Source organism: Sardina pilchardus, chromosome 13, assembly GCF_963854185.1.
Source record: "Sardina pilchardus chromosome 13, fSarPil1.1, whole genome shotgun sequence".
Classification (NCBI taxonomy): Eukaryota; Metazoa; Chordata; class Actinopteri; order Clupeiformes; family Clupeidae; genus Sardina; species Sardina pilchardus.
Genome location: NC_085006.1, coordinates 24,044,162 through 24,063,288, shown reverse-complemented (window position 1 = coordinate 24,063,288; position 19,127 = coordinate 24,044,162). Strand labels below are relative to the sequence as shown.

The window sequence follows — 19,127 nt, the reverse complement described above, 5'->3', positions numbered from 1 at the left end:
CTCTGTGCTCTAGGGCACGGCAGGGATCAATAAATCATTTCTGCCCGTCTTTCCCAAGCCCCTGTCTCTCTCTCGCAAGCCCATTTCTCCTGGAGGTTACACACAATGTGTGCCACTACACACACTCACACACACACATAGACACACACACGGCACATGCTTATCAGGGTGGAACGACGATTGTCTTTGCCCGTGCCACCATAATAGAAAACAAAAGGCAGAATGCTTTGACTGGAGGTGCCCTTGCAGTGCCTATTAAAGCATGTTTGGGGAACAAATGAGGTGGACAATGGGACTTGACACTGAGAGCAACAAGAGGGAGGGGACCTACGTATGCCTGAGTGTGTGTGTGTGTGTGTGTGTACAGTGGAGTGGGTGAGAAACACACCCACCCTAGCCTGCCTAGAGGCCCATCCTGACCTTGGTGACTGATGTGGAGTATGCATGTGTGTGTGTGTGTGTGTGTGTGTGTGTGTGTGTGTGTGCATGTGTGTGTGTACAGTTAGTGACTCTTTCCTTCTTTAACCATACCTCAGTATGTATGTCCTGTGTTTTTGGTTTTACACAGCATATAGGCCTATATGAAGAGATGATTAAATGTGTGTGTGTGTGTGTGTCTTTCTGACAGACGCGGCGAACCTGGAGGGCGCGGAGGCGGTGCAGCGTTTCCGCGACGGCCTCCACGAGGCGCTGCAGGAGCACGAGAGCGGTCAGCACCCCGCGGAGCCGCACCGCGCCGGCCGACTGCTCATGACGCTGCCGCTGCTGCGCCAGACGGCGGCGCGCGCCGTGGACGCCTTCTCCCGGCTGCACCGCGAGCGCCGCGTGCCCATGCACAAGCTCTTCCTGGAGATGCTCGACAACAAGATCTGAGGCCTCCGCGGCGGGCGGGCGAGGCCAGGCGACAAGGAAGCCACGCGACGACGCCCGACGACGCCCGATGCCGACGCGATCGTGGTCGCGGATCGAGCGGATCGTTTGAGATGTGGCGGAAAGAGAACGAGAGCCCCAGCTTGCCGTGAACTGTGCTGTAGGGTTGCCCAGAGTGACGCAATCAGCAATGGACCAATCAGCTTTTATAGTTGTTTTTTTTTCTAGGGGAAGGGGAGGGGGGTGGGCTTTTGGGTGAGGAAAAAGGAGTATTATTTTTTTTCTAATTCTATTTAAGTAAAAAAAATCAAAGTGAAACATCAACCAAAAAAAAAAACTTTAAAAATGCACTAACCTGACATTTCTAAGGTGAACCTGTAAAGCATTTTAATACTGAAGAGCTATTTTTCTATCACTGAATTATTTATTCAGAGTATTTATATCAGTGTTCCCATGGGCACTTGGAAGTAAACACATCGACACACTGCACTGTTTACGTTCATACAGCCGCCACTGGCTAACCACGAATCAGGTCCAATCCTGACCACTTCCCACTTCACTTCACCCAAACAAGACTGCACTCGGTGATCACAGAATATACTGATTCACTGACAGACTGTACTCTTAACTGTTGAGACAGTAAATGGTTCGAGACTCAACTCCTGAAGGGTTTTTAATGAGGGTTAACAGATTCACACTCACACACAGTATGCTGTAGCTGCAGGTAGCGACTGTTTCTAGACTCAGCTCCTATCAGTACCAATGGGTGTTCTCACATTACTACACACTCTGCCGTAGACGATCAAATCTCATTTGTATCACTTGTTAACCATAGACTACTTTTCTGCAAGTCATTCCACAATTATGCCCTACAGATCTAGAACTTGCCATTCATAATGGCCACTTTAGTTCATTATTTTATCACCAAATGGAACCTTGTTTAGAACATTCTAATGACATTTTTGTGATGATGTGTACTGATGATCTGACTGACACACAAATAAACTGCACTGTCCAGACGCAGTTCGAACAGAACTTGTCGGTTTTGGTTTACCCTGGCCAGAGCCATATCAGGCCTAGCTGCTGTCTAGATAATTATTCATATTCTGACTCACTGTGCTGTTAGCTGCCATTTTGTCAGATAAGTATCAGTGTCAGATGGGCATTAGTCACACAGAGACACAGGTACTGTAGTTCAGCTCAGAGGGAAGCCGTGTATGGAACAAATCAGTTTCATACTGTTCTCCTGTCTGGCTCACCAATGACGAAGATGATTGACACATTGACATAGTGTTCTGTATCTGTGACTGGATGTTCTCAAGAGGGTGTTTGGTTGAGGCAAGCAAAGCTGTGATCATCTTCCTTTAACACTAGAAGCGCCAAGCGCCGGTCATTTGACCGCTGACGCGTATTCCTAGAAGCGCCGTGGGGGTTTGACCTAGATATACCTAGAACTGCCGGGCTGCGGTCATTTGACCGCAGCGATTACAAAAAAAAAAAAATCTTTTCACTCGATTAAATTCCAGGACCCTACGTTCACGACTTTTCCTAAATACGCGTGTTTTGTCACCCAGAATTTTTACATGATCAAAAGCACTCCGGTACAAGCTAGTTTAGAGCTATTTTGCGCTCACTTATGTGACAACACTATGTTGTCTCGCGTTCGGCCATTTTTGTTCAGGCTGCTATTCTCTTTTCTCACAGCAGATGTCGCAAGGATTTCCTGTCAGTCGGGCATGAGAATAATATTTTACCATAAAACATATCGTTTATATATGTGCAACATGTATTATATATGTGCTTTATTTTAATAACTATTTTTCATTTACATGGCATAGTCTATGGAGGCGATTTACAGTGGTAAAATGCGAGTTTGTTTTGAAAACGTTGCGACAGGCCTACATGTGTAATTTTCGTCGTAGCCTATTTATGTACGTAGGGCGCGTATGCCTACGTACATTCATAGTTGTACATCTTATCTTCTATTTGTAGGCTATCTTTTAAAGCTCAGACTAATGTATAAGCATTTTCTTACATATTTGCTGGACTGACTGAGTTACGTCAAGTCAAAGACCTATCCTAACGCACTTGTTGTATAATGTCAATTGGCGCAGCGTTAACACTCCTGTCTGCAACGCCGGAGACCCGTGTTCACATCTCGGCAGGAGCGAAGTGCAAAATCTTATATCGATAGAATTTACTGACCGTTTTTAAACGTCGATGAACAATTATTTTTTGTTAATGGTTTTTAATAACAACCTATCTGAAATAAACGGATGAATCGCAATATGTTTAGGCCTACCATTAACGAAAAATAATTTCGCCAGCCAATCATTTTCTGCCGCCAACTGACAAACTTTGACAAAGCCAGTTAGACTTTTTGCATCTAAAAATAATTATATCATAGTGACACGCGAAAAAATAAACGATAGCCTAGAAACTAGGCCTACATGAGATTTTCCCACTGGACACACCACATCAGTATTGTGCTCGTTGCTACGACACACAGGACTCCCAGTGAGTTGACGACCAATGAAAATGACATGGGGAAAAGCAGCAAACAAAGTAGCCTGATTTTGATCTCACCTTACATTTCTACTTTCCTAATTCCTACGTAGGGCTACTCAGACTTTTGTTAAATCGTCAGGGCCCGGTTGCACAAACACCAAAACCAAAGATTGATGATATGAACCAAATATTCTGGAACAGATGGATTTACAGCATTGAACGTGATAGGCTATTAGCTAGCCTACTGATGCGACTTCCACCGTTTCCTTTCCAGAGATTGCTGCGCTGTTCACAACGCAATGAACGCATGCAGTCTACATTGAAGTGAAACGTGCAGAACGTTGTCCAAAACAATACAATAACATTGTGTGTTGATATCTAATACAATATACACATCTGTAGACATGAAGTGGCAACTAAAGCCATTATCAGTCATGAAAACTGTGGCGGCTGCATTAAAGTTTTGGCTGAGCCAGCTAGCCAGCCAACAACTTCATTAGCCAGCCGTTCTCAAAGCAAATTGCAGCCTATTTGAAACCGATCATCCCCCTCCCCCATACACTCGTCTAGGATACTTAGGCTACAGATATCACCGAGGCATTGAGGAACTGCCTCCCCACCCCCACCCCATCTATCTGTCCCCTGCATAGACTATGCTGTAAGCTGGCTGTTTAGGCAACCCGTGGAAGAATGCGCAATCATGTTTCATCGCATATGCGCGTTTCAGAATGTTCGAATTCGCCAGCGTGCGTGTAGTTATGTGAATCGAAAAGAATATATAGCCTACTTTATTGATGCCCAAAAGAACTTCCGTCAGGAATAGGTTGGGGATCGAACCAGCAACCCTTGGGTGATCAAGCCGAAGCTCTAACCAGTGAGCTACGACTCTGCTTGTTAACTAGGAGAAAATGTGTGTCTCAATGCTGAATCTCGAATTCACATAGAAGTTAGCTTAAATTGTAGAAACAATAGGCCTAGCTTTTTTTTCAGCAGACATCGCAAACATAGCCTACACATTCGCAAAACAGAGAATATCATTCACTCATTATTTTAAATTATGCTACTTCTCACGCCTATGCCTGCTCAGCATAGCTCTCTCTATCTCCCTCCCTCCGATGTAGCTAGACCCTAGATCTTCTCCCTAAATGAATGAAAGTTGTTTTAGAAAGTAGCCACGGTAGCCTGTAAAATGCGGCATGAAATCCTGGCTACTGTGTAATTGAAACCAGACTATTAGGCTCTTTGTTCCAGGTGACCAGGTCCGATCATTTTCGGCAGCGCGAACATAGGCTACCTATTAAATGAATAGAAGTGAATTTGGGGAGTGAATTAGAACTAGCCACATTCACTTTTAGAGCATTTTAGTTGAAAGTCAAGTTTGCTTAAGGTTTGTTCAAGAACTCTTCCAAAGTTTTTAACAACACAAATCAACACAAATACATTAACAGATAACTCAAACGTGCTGTATGTCATAATGAAACAAACAACCACAGATTATCAACAACACGGTCTGACACGAATGACATGGCTTAGTGCAAACTGAATTTATGACCAAACGATTTCATTCGTGCACGAAGCGCCATCTTGCGATCATTATGTGTAAGTAAAAGCCTCCCAGTCTAAGGACTCAGCGGTCATTTGACCGCCTCGCCGCGCTTTAAGTAGTTCACAACAGCACGGCGCTTCTAGTAGGTCGTCAAAGCGGTCAAATGACCGGGGCGCGGCGCTTCTAGGTATAAGTGGGTCAGAACGGCGCGGCGCTTCTAGTGTTAAGCCGATCAGGCAAAGCTACAGGCCGTCACTCGCAGTAGTTTGCTTACGGCCACAGGCTTTTGACTTCTAATAACGAACATACTGTACAACGCTCCTGCATCACTGGATGGACTTAACTGCCAGTTATCTCAATTTCTCTGAGTAAAATGCTTTTTATGAAATTACATTGTTACAGTGTGTGTTGTGTACTGTGATTGCTGGAAGAGTGTAGAGCGTTCTAAATGCAAAACTTCTGACACAAACACACCTTTATAGTTTTTATTATTAAATTCTTTAGGAAGCCGTTAGGCCAGTAACATTGTACAATTTAAAACACCATTTTGCATACACACACAGAACAGATCGGTTTCTGTGTCTTCATGATATTCTTTCTGCAGGTTTCTCTGATGTGTCCAGTAGTTATGACTTGAGAGCTCAGTCTTCTATGATAAACTGATTCTCTTTAAAAACAGCACGACAACACATAGGGGAACAAACAGCATCATGAGCACAATTAACAAGGTTACACACATACACATACACACACACACTGTGCTTGAGGGACCCTGTCTATCTTACGGTAGTAGTCTGACAAAATACCTGATAAAAGAACTTAAAAAAAAAAAACAAGCAACGCTGTTCCCAAACACCAACACCGACACTCCAAGTACATGGCTCAGTGACAAACCTTGGTAAGTTAACAATGGCATTGTTTTGTTACACAGCTCCTCTATTAGGAGGTTTACCACTTAACGGAGTGACCTTACCTCGATGTGTGACTAAACCACATACATGGAGTACCCTACTGGTCCATACTTTGTGATTGAAATGAGCACTCGAGTTCATCTAGGGGGTTGCATAAAAATCTGTCAGACCGTAAAGCATTCAGTCAAGGAAGCACATTTGAAGGAACACTGTCCCTTTAACGGAAAGCCAGTGAGTTCGCTCCCGTTACTAGAAACAAACGGTTCCGACTCCGATGGTCTATTTATGAGGAATGCATTTGAAAGAACAAAAAAACAAAAAAAAAACAAGACGTGCATCCCATAAACCAACAACACAAACACAAACGAGAGACAAGGGACGCCAGTGTGAGACCAAGACAGTTGTGTGCGCACAGCGCCAGTGACTCGGACAGCCTGAAGCACAGTGTGGGCTTGGAGCAGGAGCAGACTAGCTGGGTGACACACTCCAGTGTGCAGAGAACCTTCTGAAGCACTTAGATATAAAGGGAGATCACACACACGCACGCACACACACACACATCTCTGTTGGCCATCTGATCTTGATTGGCAGTGTTAGTATCCCATCCTCAGCAAGGCACTCAAACACACAGCAAGGCAACTCAACCTACCTACCCCCCCCCCCCCCACACACACACACACACACACACACACACACACACACACACACACACACACACACACACACACACACACACACACACACACACACACACACACACACACACACACACACACACACACACACTTGAAATGGCCCTGTTGTGCCTCCTAATCCATAGCTATGGTGTCTAGCTTGGACATACAGTATGAAGGAGTAAATATGGACCCTGGCCGTGCTCTCAAGAGGGCAAAACTGTCTGGACATACACAGCCAATGAGTGGTTTCTGTTCTGCGGAGGAAGAACCAAAAGAATATGATCATATTATTGTATGTTAGCATAGCCAAGCAGGGCACACTTACAATCAAATCTAACTGAGCTTCCTGTAGTGAATAGAATATCACAAAATGGCCAAAGCAAAACTCGTCAACCTGGAAGTCTGGATTGACAGTTAAGTTCTGGTCCAATCGTGTGAGACTGTTCCCGCTCAACACTGATATGTCCCACCCACTCTGGAACTGGGTTTCAAAGGGGCATAAGCCACTTCTGTGGTCAACTCCAATCTGGGCCCAAGGTTCTGGACTCTGGTACTACAGGGTACGAGAAGATCCCTGATGCCCCCGGGCCCAATCGTCCCGGTTCTGAGAGCGCCACTGACAACGGTAACCCTCGGCTTAAAAGTCCACCTGCTTCTGTTTGACCCGAGCCCCACACCCCATCTGAAGCCGTGGAATGAATTTCTTTCGGTTTCTCTTTGTGCAAGCACATGGCTTCTCATGGATATGGAGTCGAGAGGGAGGAATGCTTACGCTACGTCTGGAGCTCAACAGTGCAACACTGAGGCCCGAAGAGACAGAGCGAGCGAATTAATCGTATAAAATATCGGACTCAATGTGGTTCAATTCATACGTCATACGTTAGGAAAAAAACTAAACAAAACCAATATATAATAGAAACAGTAACTCATAAAACGCCAACCCGTGCCCCCATGGTAAAGCTATGGTTGGGAAGCCCTTGACACAACTGCAAAGACTTCATGGAAGACATTTAGAGATTGCAGTCATTAAAAAAGATCCTGTAATCTTAAAAGATTTACTTTAGCTACATATTTGTTTGCAAAAATGCGCGCACACACGCACACACACACACACACACGCACACACACACACACACGCACACACACACACACACACGCACACACACGCACACACACACACACACACCCAAATCAAAAGCTTGTCTCATTCATGTGTGGTTTGGGGCTGGGTGCCGGGGGCGACGCTAGACTGTCGGAGGCGGGGCTGGTGCCGTCAGGGGGCGTGGGCTCAGCACTGGGGCTGGCGGGAGTGGCGGAGGGTCGGCGCGGGGGAGAGACGGGCGTCTGGGAGCGCGTCGGGCTGAGGGCCGGGCCCACGCCCGCTCCTGCGCCCGCTACTGCGCCCGCTCCAGACAACACGCCCGACGGAGACCTCCTCATGGAGGAGGAGGAGGAGGACGATGAGGACGACGAAGGCCCCGCCGCTGCAGCTGCCGCCAGGGCAGCCTGAGACGGAGACGAGGGGTGCGAGTGGGGGTGAGGATGAGGAGGATGGGAGGGGGACGAAGAGGGGAAGACGGGCGGCGAGCGGAGCCCCAGACGCGCCTCCAGCTCGCTGGACACGGCCAGACTGCGCCTCCCGGCGCCCGCCGGGTCCACGCCCGCGCCCATCCCTGGCCCATGCCCATGCCCTCGGCGCCCTTGGCCCTCTCCTGGCAGCGCTCGGCGAAGCTGCCGCGCCGCAGGGCCTCGGGGGGGCCGCGGGAGGGGAGGGGGCTGCCCCCGCCCACGCTGCTGCCGCTCAGCGACGCCTGGCTCACGCCCAGGGCCTGCATCTGCCCCCGGGGAGGGGCGGGAGAAGGGCACCAGGGGCGCCTGGCGCGGGAGGCTGCCCGTCAGACCGGCCACGGCAGCACCGCGGAGGACCACACCGCGCTCACTGGACTGGGACACCAGGCTGGAGGACAGGACAGAGGAGGAGAGGGAGGGGGGAGAGAGAGAGAGAGAGAGAGAGTGTGAGGGAGAGGGAGAGAGAGAAGGAGAGAGAGAGGGAGAGAGAGAGAGAGAGAGAGAGAGAGAGAGAGAGAGAGAGAGAGAGAGAGTGAGTGTGTGTGTGTGTGGAGTGTGTGGAGAGAAAGGGAGAGAGTGTGGTGGGAGAGGGAGAGAGAAGGAGAGAGAGAGGGAGAGAAAGAGTGTCGGAAGGAGAGAGTGAGTGTGGGAGAGAGGGGGGAGTGGGGGAGAGGGAAAAGAGAGAGAGAGTGTGGGAGAACAAGAGCGAGAGAGGGGGGGAGAGAAAGAGATAGAGTTAGAGGAGTTAGATAATGGAAGAAACAAGATAAGCAGATTATCCTCCTGCTAAGACAGATAGACACAGATGTATGATGAGTGTGTGTGCCAGTCAGGTTTCTGCATTCATGTCAGTCAGTTGGGTCCATGAGTGTGTGATTGTCAATGTGTGTGTAAGTGTAAATGTGTGTGTGTGTGTGTGTGTGTGAATGTGAATGTGTGTGTGTGTGTGTGTGTGTCTGTGTGAATATGTGTATGTGAATGTGTGTGTGTGCGTGTGTGTGTGTCATCTGTACCTGCAGGTGGATGTGCGTGGTGTGCTGGAGTGTGTGAGTGAGGCGGCTGGACTCATGTCCGGCGTCCGGGTCAACGCCAGGTCACACTGATCCAGCAGTTCCAGCAGCTCCTCCTCCGTAGGCCCGCCCAGCGCTGCCAATCAACACATAACACCAATCAGATTTCAGCAACCAACCAATCACATCCATCCGTACAACTACTTCCTAATTGTCAGTGGCTTATGTTATGGTGGTTTGTAAGTCGCTTTGGACAAAGACTTCTGCCCAGTAGCATAACCATAACCATTGATGTCAATAATGACAACTGGGGTGAAAACTTCAGTGTTTGTGGTTCACAGCAGCGCGGCGCTGCCCGTCAGGCTCCTGACCTTTGATGTCGACCTTCCCGGCGATCTCCATGGCGGTGGTCAAGTCCCACATCTGGATGCTGCCGTTGCCGTGGCCACTGAAGAGGTAGCGGCGGGGCCGCGAGCCGATGCGGCTGGAGCCCTCGCACTCGTGCACCATGAAGGCCGTGATGGACGTGCCGTCCACCGAGCGCACCTCGCACACCCTGGCAGGACACAGACCGGGGGGGGGGGGGGGGGCAAAGGTCACGCAGGAAATGACATCAGAGGAACATTCAGCTTGGCCTACTTCGAAGGGCTAGATGCTGAAAAAGCTCGATCCACTGCATTGACCACCAGAGCACACAGAGTTGGGATTTAGATATTTTTTTATTGCTTCGGTTTTTTATTTTTCATTTTTATTGTGGTGCACCAACTAAAACTCTGTGTGCTCTGGTGAACGTTCTCTCCCCTTAAAGGCTACAGTATACTGCTCTCTGGAAGACATATTCATATCCATATGCCTATGGGAACTAATGGCTTCTGAGGATAGAAATTGTATGTATACAACTGTAATTTAAGGCCATATGTTCACTGGCAAAGTCACACATATAGTACACACATATCCATGGAAGAGCTGGTGGTTAATTTCTTAAATCTAACCAATCATCAGATACAGATTCCACTGAACTGAACCAGTGGGACTGACCTCTTCCCGTTGGACGAGAGTCGGACGTAGAGCTTGTCGGTGTCGGGCACCACTCTCTGGATGAACACCTGCTGGTCGTCTCTCTCCCCGTACGGCCCTGCGGGAAGAGGATGGAACATCTGCACTAAACGCACTGCAGGACAAGCCAGCAGACTGCTATGCAATACTGCTATGGAAACTATTTCATAGTCTACGGATGAAGCAACCAGCAACGCGAGTGGTGTCTAACCTCCATTAGCAGTTACAGTCACAACAGAGCAGCGGCGGCATTCTAAATAATATCGGGGTTCAATGTGGAATTTTAATGTAATATCTGAATACAACACGGAATTGTAGTTTCAGAGCAGAATCTTTTGATAGAATGTTCAAAACTCCCCTGATGAGAGGTTGAGGTTAACCTTTAACCTTTAACCTTTAACCCAGCCCTGTACCCCCTCCCTCTCTGTGACTGACCGATCTCTGTGCCGGCACCACAGCCAGCGTGGCCGTCGATGTCGTCCAGCGAGAGGATCTTGAAGGAGGAGAGTGGCGTGGAGCCCGGCTGTGTGGAGATCATCCCGCGGAAACGCGTCACTGTCCAGGTGCGCACGTGGTTGTTGTCCGCACACACTGCAGCAACAACAACAACAGCAACAACAACAATAACACAAACAGGAACTTAGAGGACATAAAACACATAGTGCAAAACATCACAACACAACAAAGACAAATAACAACCGAGACAACTTAAAACACATATTATAAAACACCACAACAACTAACACAACAAACACAAACAGAAAACAACAAACACAGGGACTGCTCTGAGCACTTGTGAAGCAGCTGCAGCACCAGTCCAGCATCAGGAGCAGTGCCCTGCTAGGGGGTAGTAATCCAAATTCAGTTGTGTGTTATCTGGCGCATAAACACTCTCCAGCTGGGAAGCACAACTCACACCATGTCTCGTTTGGGAAACTACGACTTGTGTAGCCTTGTGTGAAAAATGCTTCAGAAGGACAAGATTCCCCAACCTTGGTCAAAAAGGGAACTGTCCGTAAGCTATTAAGGTGTGTGTTTACCTGTCGATCACATTATTTTTTAGTAGTAAGGGCGGGTGAACCGGAAATGAGATGTGTAAGTACGAAGATTCGTTCAAACTGTTTGCAAACGCTCACCTATGTTTGCGTATTTGTGAACCTGAGATGACGGGTTTCTCAGAGAGCTCAATGTTGATGACCAGGTGTGTGTTTGTATTTCCCCGTCTATCTGGTAAAGACAGGCGTACCTGAGATGAGGTGCTTCTCGGACAGCATGATCTTGGTGACGGGGCTGCGGTGTGTGTGTTTCCCCGTCTATCCGGTAAAGACAGGCGTACCTGATATGAGGTGCTTCTCGGACAGCATGATCTTGGTGACGGGGCTGCGGTGGACGGAGAAGGTCTGGAAGAGCTGCGGGCCCGAGCCCACCGTCTCAGGGTGCTGCACGATCACGCGCACCGTCCCGGAGCTGGTGCCGTACGCAATCTCAATCCAGTTACCGCTGTCACCTGAGTTACACACACACACAAATACATCACATACATAAAAATACACACGCACCACATACATGCACACACACCATTTACAGGTTAGGATTTGTCTGATCAAATAACTACATGAACAAAACACAATTACTAAAAAAAAAATTGACAGTTTGATTACACCATTAATTTTAAAGGCCACTCATAAAAAAACATTAAAGAACATTAATACATTATTAATAGAGAAGAAATTAACTTAAAAGTGTGTGTGTATGTGTGTGTTTGTGTGTGTGTAACGTAATATAAGGAGTGAATCACATTTCATGATGCTTGTTTTGGGCGTGAGGTACACGCTGAGGGCAGTGATGGCGTCTTCGCTGGGGTCTCGGTACAGCTCCGTCACCAGCAGGTCGTTATCCTTCATCCGCAGAGGGAACTTCTGCACGTCTGAGCAAACACACAAAAATACATATAGATACATACACATACACACGCAGAGATGGTGATAGCGACAGTGAGAGAGAGGAAGCAAGAGAGAGAGAGAGAGAGAGGAAGCGAGAGAGAAACAGACACACATATAATGTATATAAAGAAAGAGATATATTTGCACGCACTATTGCACACAGACATGTCGTGTACTCGTACAATTCTCCTCCACACGCACTTTAACGCTTTAATGATTAATCGATCAGTTGTTGACTATCAAATTAATTGAATTGTGTCCTTTCATTAAGGAAAATAAATTAAAAAAAAATGATCTCAATGTACTGTAGCTTCTTAAACTTGAATATTTTCAGCTTTACTCACTCTATGACAGTGCACGAAATGTCTTTGATTAATTAAGAAAACAATCGTTAGTTGCAGCCCTAACCCACACACACTCTTAAGTCTGTACACACAACCTCAGTGTCAAATACAGAGCCACAAGTGTGTACCGGAGGATCTGTGGAGGTGTTCAATTTCCCTATTCAACCTCATCAGCCTTGCGGTCAGGCTGGAGAGAAGCGCAAACTAAGACAAACTGACCCAAATCAATGGCAATCTGTGGAGAACAGAGCAGAGAACAATGTGCCGGCAGAGAGTCTCTATGGATCTCTATGGGGGCGTTATCTATTTAGGCTTGCTGGCTGATCACTTCCTCCATTTGAAACAAACCAAAAACACACAGACAACACTGACAAGGCCTAACGTAGCCTCAGAGGCAACAAAACAACAGAGAGAATCAAACGCAGCTCAATGCAGGGCTTAAAGCAAGGAGAATTTCTGTGCCTGATGTTATCAGAAATGATTGAAGAGATGCCAATCTATTTTCACGTCTTCACATATAGCCTAGCCTGAATGCAGGAACAGTGCCTGAGAACTTCAAGCACTGTTAATGTGGACAGATTCTCAAAGAGATTTACACACTTCTATCTAGAAAATGAAAAAAGAAACGGTCGCACTCAAGAATCACTCTTCTATCTCCACAGCCATCCATTCATCCCCTCATCCCAGACAGAATCCCAGAAGTGAAAAAAAAAGACACAAAAGCAGGTGAGGACCAGGGAGAGGGCTGCAGTGGCGTACCGATGTAGTAGATGGAGCCGTTGTTGCAGCCCAGGATGAGGAAGGACCCGGCCGTGTCGTAGCTGTTGATGGGAACCACGTCCTGATTCTGGTGCAAAAAGGAGGGGAAAAGAGAGGTCATCGCACAAACAGAGATTACACTGACTACACTATTTATCTCTTAGCATGTTAGGATACAGTATTGTAACAGAGCTTTTAAACAGAGCCTAATGGTCTGTCAATCTTCCCTGAATAAACAATGGTTGATGATGATGACTATGATAATGTATCTGACTGATTTATTCACACAACCAATGGTGCTAAAATATTGATCATTTCCCTCAACAAATGAATCCCATATATTGCCTACTGTTTCCCAACTATTAGCCGCGACTTATACATTATGAGGTTAATAACTTAATACGCGGGGTCAGTTAATATTGTATTAATATGGTTTTGTTTCTTTTAACCAGCATAAAACACTGTCCTGCGGCTCATACACAATGTGGCTAATACACAGGAAATTACTGTTAAAAATTAGCTGTGGCCTGGTTACCTGCCAGTGCTTGGTAACAGCATTCCAGACGCCCACTTTTCCCGTGTGGCTGGTGGCGATGAGCTGGTTACCCACGAAGAAGAGTGCCTCCACGGGCACGTTCAAGCTGAACACACCTGCACAGAAAACACAAGACAATAAACTGCTGTCACCAGAAACAAGGCTAGAAAAACACTACAGTCTCTAGAAACAAGTATAGAATCTCTAGAAACAAGGACAAAGTCACCAGAAACAAGGCCGAAGTCACCAGAAACAAGGCTAACATCATCAGAAACAACACAAGTTAAAAAATCCTCTGTAGGCAGACAGGAGAGACTGACGGAAACATATCCAGAGCCAACTGCACTGACTTTAATTTATTCAAAGTGAATAATCCCCTCTCCTCCTAAATCTCCTCTCCTCAGTCAGCAAGCACAGATACTAATCTTATTTTATTTATCCAAAACCAACATCACGACAAACAGAAAACATTACCATTATATCTATTTATATTATCTACCGTCTCTTTTCATAATTTACTAAAATCACCTGTGACGTGACACAGTCAATCTTTTCGCTATAAACTGTTTCCCAATCAACAACGGAAGCTGCGAGTGCACTAGTCCAGCATCCAATCACTGAGCTACAGTACGTGAGCTCCAAGCGTCCCTCAGACAGACCTCCTCACTGTAGCAGCGGAGGAAGCACTCAGCCTGTGCCATTCGGCCTGTGCCACTGATCCTGGGGCTGAGGCTGCTGCTGTAATGTCCGTAGTGTTGGGCAGGAAGACGGCAGGATGTTTGCTCATCACTGACTTCCTCCCATTCAGCACTGCAGTAAACACTCTGCTCATCCGGAGTCCAGTCACAATCAGCCTCCTGTTAGGGTGTATGTGTGTGTATGTGTATGTGTATGTGCGTGTGTCTCTCTCCCTCTCTTTTTCTCTGTGTGTGTGTGTGTGTGTGTGTGTGTGTGTGTGTGTTACAGCTACAAGAGATAGTTTAGAGATCTAACTGTAGCAAGAAAATTATTCTACATTAACACCATATTTTCTCTAAAATAGTTTGCATACCTATAAAACGCCTCTACGAAGAATCTCTACACAGAGGACTCCATACAGAACCATTAAGATACGAAAGAGCCCTTACAGCAAGAATTTAAATATAGTATATCTGTCTTTTGTCATCAATAGCCCAACACCTGAGAGCCTATTAGTGCTCAGAGGGTACCCAGTTAGTCCAAAACTGACTAAAGGGGTCACGCCTGCAGCGTGTTACTTTCTTTCCTCTCAGAGGGGTCTCCATCTCACCTATCTCGTTGCCGTTGCCGTCAGGGCAGATGGCCCACAGGATGATCTCGGTCCCCGCGGCCACAGCTACCATCTTGTCGTTGTCGCCTATCGAGCCTCCCATCACCTTGGCGTTGAGGGCCACGCGGTCGATCACCCAGTCCAGCCGCGGGCTAGTGAACACCTGCTGCCAACCTGATGATTCCTTCATCCTGGAGAGAGAGAGAGAGAGAGAGAGAGAGAGAGAGAGAGAGGGAGAGAGAGAGAGAAAGAGAGAGAACATGAACAATATATAATATACCAGAGAAAGTTCTGTAGAATGACTGTACTGTACTGGATACAGTAAAAAGCAGTCAGCTAGCTACCTAAAAAACATGCGAAACCTTGATAATATCACTTAGATGTTAAAACTAACGATCATCATCTGTCATTCTTGTGTTCCGTGCAGAGGAAACCGTGGTGGTGGCTTGGGCACTGACTCACCTGTAACAGACGACGAACTGGGCGTACGCCACGGCAATCCAGTTGTGATGCCCACAGACGATACGCACCATCCCTGCATCCATCGCTGAACCAGAGCCTGGCAGAGGGGGGTGAAGGGACAGTCATCAATCAAACTCGTCATCATCACCGTAAAACTCATAACTCATTTGCCTTCTGATTGAGAGTTATACACAATAACCCAAACTCCTATTATTGCAGCAAGTTTTGATTTCATTATTGCAATTACTCATACTTATACCATAGAAACGTTGTGTTTTGAAATCGGAAACATTGTGTTTTGTGATGACGGCACATTTAACCTGGACTTTTATTGTGACCAGTCCAAGGAACATCTTTGCAATAATCAGCATTTAATCAGTTCCACGTCTTTTTGATCAGGTCTTGATGTGTCACCCATGTCAGGCGGATGGATTATTCGGACTAGATGAAGTGCTCACTAACAAAGACTAATACTATACATTTGTGAAGAACTGCATAGAACTACTGTATAAATCTGAGAAAAGTAAACCTTCAACAAATCATATCTAAACCTTCAGTAAATCTAACATATCATGAAACATGTGAGCTCAAAAACCAAAGTGTTAACGACGCTTACATTTTTGTTCAACATGTACACATACACTTGACAAAAACACTGTTGAGTTAAAAGCTACAGTTGAGTGACGTTTAGCAGACACTTTTATCCAAAATGACACGGACTTGCAACAGCTGGTTTGGGAATCAAATCGATTGATTGTCAGTAGGTGACGTTTGGGGCAGCCGTAGCCTACTGGTTAGGGTTTCGGACTTGTGACCGGAGGGTTGCCCGTTCGATCCCCAACCAGTCCACGGCTGAAGTGCCCTTGAGCAAGGCACCTAACCCCTCACTGCTCCACGAGCGCCGCTGGTTGGGCAGGCAGCTCACTGCTCTGGGTTAGTGTGTGATTCACCTCACTGTGTGTGTGCTGTGTGTGTTCACTAATTCGGTTAAATTGGGTTAAATGCAGAGAAACGAATTTCCCTCACAGGATCAAAAAAGTATATATTCTATTCTATTCTATTCTATTCTCACCTATCACCCTCTCCTCCATGGCAGCTCTGCCCAGGATGCCAGCGTTGCCCAGGTTGGGTGGCATGGTGTTACTCCGGCGGACGGGTGCCCTCTCCACTGGGCCCGATCGGCCGCCCATGAACTGAGGGCCTGCCACACTGTGCCGGTTACGCCTCTTCACAGGATACACTGCAACACACACGCACACACACAAGCGCGCACACACACACACACACACACACACACACACACACACACGAACACACACGCACACACACGCACACACACACAGAACATTTTCATCAACACTAGACAACAACCTCTTGATAGGTGCTAATACACCTACACAGACAACACACACAAGAACTTTGCATGAGAATAGAGAAAACAGATTGTCAACCACATCAATCATTTAAATAAAGACAATAACTGTAAAGAACCACACAATGTGTACATACAAACAAACACACACACATGCCCAAACAGACATACTGACAGTCAGAACTTATCAGACTACTGTGTAGCCCTCAACACAATCACAGGGCCCCTCAGGTGGCTGGCACCCCACCCGTCTAGTTCCTATGATGGAACACTTCTGCCTACCTGGAGGAGGAAGGTAGCCATTGAAGAGTACAGTCCCACACGAGGACCGATCCAGCTCATCGCACAGCTGCAGCTTACGCACTAGGGAGGACAGAGAGAGACACACACATTAAAAACACACACACACACACACACACACACACACACACACACACACACACACACACACACACAGTTTAACTGCCTGATAGATTAATTATTATGTTATTATTAGATTATGTCGTGCCTTTATGTTTAGTCTGGTAAAATGTAACTGTAATCAGTCAGCAGCATGGTCTGCACTAAACTCTATCCCAGGCACCTTAAGTAGCCTATTAGCACCCATACTTTAACTCATATCAACAGCTGCATGCATACACGCTCATCTCCTTACCAAGGGGAGTGATTCCATAGAACTCCGCTTCATGCATTAGTAAATGCACATCCACAGACCTGTGAAGGAAAGACAAAAACAAAGGTGTTGTTAGATTGAAAAAATCGATTTAGACATGTCGATTACATCAATTCCAGTAATCAATTGAGACAGCCATGATATATTCAAAATGTTGTTATGAGTGCTTGTGTGACAATGTCTGTGACTATATTTCTATGCACAATAACTAGGTTAGAGTCATACCTGGGGTGCAGCTCTTTGGTTCGGAGGAAGTTGAGAATCGGAGCAAAAAGTGAGGGGTCCCGGTCTATGAATATCTGTAGATAAATAACGAGTGGGAGAGAGTAAACAACAGCATGAAAAATCCCACAATGCAGTAGCCTGGTATTTACAGAAACTTTGCTAGCAGAAATGGATGACAACTTACCGCTCCAGTTTCGTCTTTCAAAGTTGATATCCGTCCACTTAGGAGACTAGTCAGTTTTCAAAGCAAAGGGGGCATGTTAGAAATGAAATGACAGTTCGCTGACGGCAAATGATTCTAAATGTTATTCACATCAAAATAATCACCAACCTTGAGAAAAAGGAGTCGGGAACCCATGTCAGCGTCTGCTTTGAAGTACTGAACCTAAATGGATCAGTGAAGAAAGCCACAATTTAGCAAGCGAGTTCAAATGTCGGGTGGTGTCTTACAAGTGTTATTGTAAGACACCACCCATAAACTAATCAGGATGTAATATTATTAGTTAACTGCATAATCCTACTCTTGAAGTGCCACCCCAGAACACCCCAATGTCAGAACATGATGATGTTTTGACCTAACTTTTAGTTAACCAGAGGAGCATTCAGGTAACGATGAGGTTGCTGGCTAAACACTAGAATTCTAGATAGCTATCATTGATGCTAGCCAAGAAGAAGGACCTATTCCTTCAATCTCTGTTGTTATTGTTGTTGTTGAAGTTGTCTTAACGCAGACTTTTGGTCCACTGGATATCAGTTAACGGGAGTGTACGAATAAAGCATCGCTTGTGAACTAGCATGGCTAACGTTAATGCTCCCTGACAGGGCGTTAGCTACTAAACGTCATCCACTATGGCTAGCTGCTAGCTTGCTAGCATCAGCCGGCTGACTTTCGCTATGGATCCGTCAGGAAAACACAACATATTCTTACCTCTTCCCACCGACATTCAAATGAATAATATCCCCTATCCTTGACATGATTGATATTCGTGTCAACGACTGTACATGATCGGCTGGTGTCACATACAAGATATTTAAACTGTTCCCCAAGTCGTACTCATCCCAACAAAAGCATTAGTGGCCCCGCTGACGGAACTAACTTCCGGTATCGCATATGAAGTTAAAATTCAAATTAAAGGTCATCCCAGAATTTCAGATTGCGACGTAATAATTCAATTCAAAACAATGGTAGTAGGCCTACTTTTTAATTACTCTGATAATATTAACATGATAATATAGAGGAGTTAGTAGTAGGGCTCTGAAACTCTAGCCTACCATCAGTCATCGTTTGTTCTTAATCTGGCTCCACTTTCAGAGGCAGGCTACTGAATACCATCTTTAGTAAGAATGTAATTTAAATGAATAAGATGTCAAGTTAGTCC

The 19,127-nt window shown here is 46.2% G+C and overlaps 2 protein-coding genes across 2 annotated transcripts in view; one reads left to right on the top strand and one right to left on the bottom strand.

Moving 5' to 3' along the window:
• esrrd (estrogen-related receptor delta) overlaps nt 1-1,088 on the top strand; it is a 7,629-nt gene extending 6,541 nt beyond the window's left edge. The window contains exon 7 of the mRNA XM_062552007.1: nt 629-1,088. Within this exon, the coding sequence (XP_062407991.1) occupies nt 629-873 (245 nt within the window). The 3' untranslated portion in view covers nt 874-1,088. The remainder of the gene's footprint in view (nt 1-628) is intronic.
• A 5,401-nt stretch (nt 1,089-6,489) lies between these two features.
• Nucleotides 6,490-18,832, bottom strand: shkbp1 (SH3KBP1 binding protein 1). The gene is made up of 18 exons (XM_062552907.1): nt 18,677-18,832; nt 18,080-18,133; nt 17,933-17,978; nt 17,749-17,822; nt 17,506-17,564; nt 17,133-17,213; nt 16,551-16,718; nt 15,479-15,575; nt 15,017-15,207; nt 13,729-13,844; nt 13,194-13,281; nt 11,946-12,074; nt 11,484-11,654; nt 10,583-10,738; nt 10,130-10,226; nt 9,463-9,647; nt 9,095-9,227; nt 6,490-8,469 (listed from the first exon to the last, which is right to left on the bottom strand). Exons 1-18 carry the CDS (start codon nt 18,721-18,723, stop codon nt 7,704-7,706), a joined length of 2,658 nt encoding a protein of 885 aa, XP_062408891.1. The 5' UTR covers nt 18,724-18,832; the 3' UTR covers nt 6,490-7,703.
• Nucleotides 18,833-19,127: the final 295 nt, after the last annotated feature.